Below are 6,375 nucleotides of genomic sequence, written 5' to 3'. Positions count from 1 at the left end.
TTGTTACATGTTGTGGAACAATAGAGAAAAACTTTCGTGTTTTTGTACAGATAGGGATCTGTGAACAAATTCTACTGAAACTTGGAATTTTAGCTAAAAGAATAAGCCTTGGAAGATAATTAAAGACTAATTAGATAGACAGCTCCAGAGAGATTTACCTCTGTGGGTGCATGTGTCTCTATTTCAAGTGGTGGCCAGAGTTATGATCACAAGAGATACTAGGTTATAAAGCTGGAGGTTATACCTGTTTAACCTGTTTTTCTAAATTCATCACTTTGTTCATGCCTTTACGTAAAGTGGATAGCAGCAAAGAGAACCTTACCTTCTCTAACTTAAAATGGCTGCTGAAAATGGAAATGTTTTTATTTTCTTTTTGCAACAAATATTTTGGTATAACTTCAGAAGTAATGTAACATATCAATTATTAGGTTAAACAGTGAGGATGGTAATTATCAATGAAGTGTGAGATACTAAAAAATGGACAAAAGACTTCACAGCAGTATGAATACAGAACAGATATTTAATAATAAAAATGTGTTAAAAAGGAGGAATCAAAAGGAACTTTCTGATTCATTTAGTAACCAAAAAGATGATTCATGTGCTTGGTGTATATATATTTATTATTTGCTTGTGAACAAAGACTATTTTCTATGACCACTAAAAGGATGCTATACAAATGGATTCAAGTCATATGAGTACCAAAATGGAAGTCTGAGTAACTGGAGCTTACAAGGACTATCATAAGAATGGGTGATATTAATAGGAGCCTGAATGCCTAGGGATATTTAGAGCATTGACCAAAGAGCTTTTAAAAATCTTTGAATTAACCTATAGTCTTCCTTAGTGCCTGGTGGGCTCCATCTGCCTCTTATAGTTCATAATAAGTGCTAAGTTTCTATCATAAGATTTGATTTCTGTGAAAGTTAGCCATTTAAAATATTGCCATAAATGCAGAAATAAGCAAAAGAAACCTCTTAGGAGTCATGAAAATGAAATGTACAACACTGCTATTTTGAACCATAGGAGACTTTTCCAACCAGGGTCCAGTAGAATGGCTCCCACTAAGAGGGGTGACGAAAAGAAGGGCCATTCTGTCGTCGACGAGGTAGTGACCAGAGAATACATAAGCAGCATTCACAAGCACATCCATGGAATGGGTTTCGAGAAGTCTGCCTCTAAGGGACTCACAGACATCCGGAAATTTGCCAGGAAGGAGATGGGAACTCCAGATGTGTGCACTGAAATCAGGCTCAACAAAGTTGTCTGGCCCAAAGGAATAAGGAATGTTCCATAGCATATCCATATGCGGTAGTCCAGAAAACGTACTGAGGATTCACCAAACAAGCTGTACATGTTGGTTACCTATGTACCTGTCACCACTTTCAAAAATCTACAGACAGTTAATGTGGATGAGAACAAATTGCTGATTGTCAAATAAAGGTATAAAACTGAAAAAAAAAGGAGAAACTTTAAGATCCACTGTTATTAAATATTATAAACTTGTGTGTATATATTTAAAGCCAACAAATTGAAAGTATGTACAAGTGAGGTGAAGAAACCAAACTGAGGAATTAGAAAAAATAAACAGGCAAGCACAGTTTGCTGTCAGAAGACATTTATAATTAGTATAAATAGACCTATTACCTAACAAAACCCTTTGGAGATATCAAGGAGAAAGGACTCAAGAATATTCATTATGCTATATTTAATATTTAATTTATCTTTAATAATAAATATATGCTATATTTAATGAGGAAGTATATATATTTTAATATAAGATAGTAATATTTTGTTTTCTTGTTGTTTGTCATCTGCCTCTCTTAAGAGGCTTTTGGTTATAAGTAACAGAAAAGGAAGGGGTCTCAAAGCACGGTACATAAGAGCTCCAATTTCTCAATTTGGCTGTTGTCCATTATTGAGGCTCTTTTTCCTACCCTGACTTGATATTATAGGTAGAAGATTATAGAAAAAGCAATGATGGGGCACCTAGGTGACTTGGTCAGTTAAGCATCTGCCTTCAGTTCAGGTCATGATCTCAGGGTCCTGGGATCTAGCCGCACATCTGTCCTACTTCCTGCTCAGCAGAGATTCTGCTTGTTCCTCTGCCCTTCCCCTCACTCATCCTTGCTTGCTCTCTGTCTCTAAATACATACATATATACATACATACATACATACATACATAAATACATAAATACCTAAAGCAATGACATATTCAGTAATATGCACCAAAATTCCTGTAGAAGAGAGAGTGTCAAACTGGGACATTTTATTGTCAGTCATTGCTAAGAAGAATGGAGCAATGAAATTTGACTATTAGATTTTTACTTTTAAGTCATATTAGTAAACAAACTCTAATTCTACCAAAGGAAAGAAGGAAGTATTTGTTGTTATTTAGATAACTAGGGAAGGCCTGCCATATTATCAGAACATTAAATATTAATAAAAGTTGTTAAGATACAACCATACTTTATTTTTTTAACTTTAATTATATTTTTATTTTTAAAATGTTTTAAAAAGATACATATTTTTTATTATGTTCAGTTAGTCACCATATAGTAAGTACATCATTAGTTTTTGATAGGTATTAAGGAGGGTCTTTTATGCAATGAATCATTGGGTGTTTTATGCAATGAATCATTGAACACTACAACCATACTTTAAATTTTGTGGTGAAATGAGACCAAAATGGCCAACAGAATCAAAACAAATCTTGGAATGAAAGTGTGGCCAGAGAGCATAATTCCAGATAAATAAAAATTTGGAAATCTCAAAGAGCTATTCAAGATAATTGGAGGATTGGAACCATAGAAGTATAAAAAAAAATAGGAGATACACTTCTTAAAATTTATATCATTAAATTATCCACCATTTCCATTATTTAAAAACTGTTTCCTTGAGTACTTTCTTTATAGGCAGCATGTATCTACAGCATTCGGTGGCTAGTGATTAGTAATATATATATATATATATATATATATATATAGTTCCTGCATCATTTTTGGCATTGCAGGAATAGAATCTAAATAAAGATAAAGAATCAAAAAATAATTTATAAGACATAATAAATAATAAAAACATGGTATCACAATGCACAAATGAAGAGCTCCTTTATATAATAATGATACTGAGAACCTCTCAGAGAATGTGGTTTACATGGTATCAGCTTTTGAAAGAATCAGTGGGGAAAATGTCAAAAGATAAAATATAATCAAGAATTTGAAGGAATAGAAGGGCACCTGGGTGGCTCAGTCAGTTAAGCCTCTCACTCCTGATTTTAGCTCAGGTCATGATCTCAGCATTGTGAGATAGAGCCCTGTGTTGGGTTCTGCACTGGGCATGGAGTCTACTTAAGATTCATTCTCTCTCTCTCTCTCCCTCTGCTCCTCCCCCACAAAAAAGAATGGGAAGGAATAGAAAACCCACAGAAGCAAATAACTGAATGAATTTAGTGGCCACTACACAGTGATCAAGGAGAATAGTGATCTACAAATAAATTAGAGAGGTTATAGAATCTAAATAAGTAAGGACATAAATTATGAAAAGCAGTTTGCATCCTATCTTCACCCAATGAGTACCTGGAAAAGATACAGATTTAATCTGGTAAACTAGAAAACAGGCATAGTATTCTAAGACACAGGACAACTTAGTATAGCAGTTAATATCTATACAAATTAAAGTTCTTTTTTTCTCTCTTTTCCCTTCTTTTTTTTCTCTGATTTCTTTCCATTTCCCTTTCTTCCCATTTCCTCTCCTTCACCACAATTTCCTTCTCTCTTCTTTTATTTTCCTTCTCTTCTTCTTTTGCTCTTCCTCCTCCTCTTCATTTTCTTTTTCTTCTTTAGCAGGAGCAAGTCTAGGAACTTATTAACCTGTGTATGAAATCTTTTTAGTTGATTGTGCCTTATTTGGTTATGGAGGTTGGGATTGTATGGGAGCATCATTGAAGAATGTTGATATATAGGGAAAAACTTAAGGAAGACACCTCATTATGTTATGGGAATGCAAAGGAGAGGGGTCACTGTAAAATTTATATTCAAACTCTTTACAGATCCTAACTTCCTTTTCATATTTATGAGAATCTCTAGAAATGAATTTGGGGATTTAAGCCAACATTGAGGTATAGAAAACCTGATATCATTCATTCATTAATTCAACAAAATGTATTTGTTCAGTATTCAGGTCCCAGAGCTCATACCTAGAGTTTCTATCACTGAATTTGTTACTTAATTACCTACTATCTGGAATCCTAATGGGATATGTGAACATCTTATCTACTGAGGAGCCCCCTACCTATCTGAGAACATTTATTTTGTATCTTACTACATTCAATAACACTATAAAACATAGAAGAGTATTTGTTTCTGAGTAGGTACTCAATAATTGTTTTGGAGTCAAATAACTATTCAACCATAGTCTATTATAAGTTCAATATAATTAGGGGCTAGGTCACATTAATCTTTACATGAAAGATACACTAGCTTATTACTAAGAAAAGATAAGGCATTCCATATATTTCTTGAGTAAATGAACAGATGTATTAAGCTTTAAATTTCAGCATTCATGAAATATCAAATAAAACATTGTCATAATTATCAAATCATGTAATAATCCATAGACACATTTTTTTTCATTTTCTTTCCCCAATTTTCTGGAAAACTCTGAAGAGTGAAACAAAAGTAAAACATTTGGTTGAATTTCAAATTTACCTAAAAAATGCATCCAAGAACAGGTAGAACGTCTTCAAAGATTTCCACAAGTATTATCAGGCTATCCAGAGGCAGGTAAAATTGCAACTGAAGCTATCACTAGCAGTTAGTGGTAAGCATCCCCAAAGCAGAAGGCTAAACTGTGTGAAGAGTACTGTGGGGGGACTCCCTACATTGCAGTAGAAGTTCACGAGAATTCATAAATAGGCCACTTACATGAGTCTATCATTCAAATGATATGTAAAAGTTTGTATGGAGTATCTTCTATCTGTTTAAAATGCACGATTAATTCTCAATTTAGTATAGGTACCTGGTAATACAATTAGAATTACAGTTTCAGTATTTTCATCTCACATTTTAATGTGAAAATGAAATAATATATTGCTGTCAGTGAATTAAGTTATGGTAAGCAATTTGTCAGTAATAAATTTGGGTAATATATCCAAACGAGAATTCGGATTTACAATTCACTTTTGCAGCATGATTAAGCCTATAATGAACCATTTGATTCACTTGATCATAGTTTTATTCAGTATCCAGACCTAAACTAAGCTATATTCAATTGAGTTGCTCATATTATAATACATAAATATTTAAGTGATTATTCAGATGATACTGCACTATTTTTCAAAACATTTTATTATACATTATATATGTGCATATATACAACATATATAAAAATACCTAATCATACACACACACTGAAGTCTGACTCTGTGTTATGCTCTGGGCTATAAGGAGTGCTAAATTAAGGCTCACAAACAGTTTGGAATTCAGAATACAATACATTAGGGAAATTCCCTGAAACTAGAACTATGTGTTCAATGTCTGGGTAGGGTAGGGATTGGGAAAAGTTGTTACCATACCAGTCTTCATTAAACCACTTTTCTCAAAATTGAGCACAGCTACAAAAATTTTTCAGTAGATGCACTATATCTAGGACTACTAATCTTTTTCTTTTTTATGAAGTAGGTGAAGATATAGCCCTATTTATAAGCTTGCCATCACTTCTCTCTATAGGTACTTTCTGAAATGGGAGTTGGTAAATAATGTAGTAAATGGAAATCATATGAGAAAACCTTCAGTAGGCATCAAATGGAGCTGTGTTTTAAAATTCAGTTGTTCGGGCACCTGGGTGGCTCAGTGGTTAAAGCCTCTGCCTTCGGCTCAGGTCATGATCCCAGGGTCCTGGGATCGAGCCTCACATCGGGCTCTCTGCTCAGCAGGGAGCCTGCCTCCTCCTCCTCCTCTCTCTCTCTGCCTGCCTCTCTGCCTACTTGTGATCTCTCTGTCAAATAAATAAAAAAAAAAATCTTTAAAAAAAATAAATAAATAAAATTCAGTTGTTCTACTGTAGATTGTCCAAAGTAAAGACTGTTCAGTCATTAAGGATATTTAATAGTTTAGAACATATAGTCTATGGTGATAGAGACTGTGATAATATGAGAAATATTCTTGTTGAATTTAATTCTCAATGTATAAACACACAGAAATCTTGCAGACTCCTTGCTGTGAGCAGACGTTCAAGGAGAATGTATAGTTAATGTGCCCTACTTAGAAAACTAGATAGTAGACTTTACAACATGGGCATATACAAAGTATATTTATATTTTAGCTCTTCCTTTTGATATGGTTTTTTACATTCATGCAAAACTTCAAGGTTTATA

General features: G+C 33.6%; 1 protein-coding gene across 1 annotated transcript; it reads left to right on the top strand.

Annotated features, from left to right (window-relative positions):
- Positions 1-1,051: 1,051 nt before the first annotated feature.
- On the top strand, positions 1,052-1,460 carry LOC125109684 (60S ribosomal protein L31-like). Its single transcript, XM_047746856.1, is given in 1 exon segment — positions 1,052-1,460. A coding segment is annotated over 1 exon segment (387 nt). The 3' UTR covers positions 1,439-1,460.
- The last annotated feature ends 4,915 nt before the right edge of the window (positions 1,461-6,375 follow it).

Source organism: Lutra lutra, chromosome 1, assembly GCF_902655055.1.
Source record: "Lutra lutra chromosome 1, mLutLut1.2, whole genome shotgun sequence".
In the NCBI taxonomy this organism is placed as follows: Eukaryota; Metazoa; Chordata; class Mammalia; order Carnivora; family Mustelidae; genus Lutra; species Lutra lutra.
This window is presented reverse-complemented; position numbering and strand designations above follow the sequence as displayed.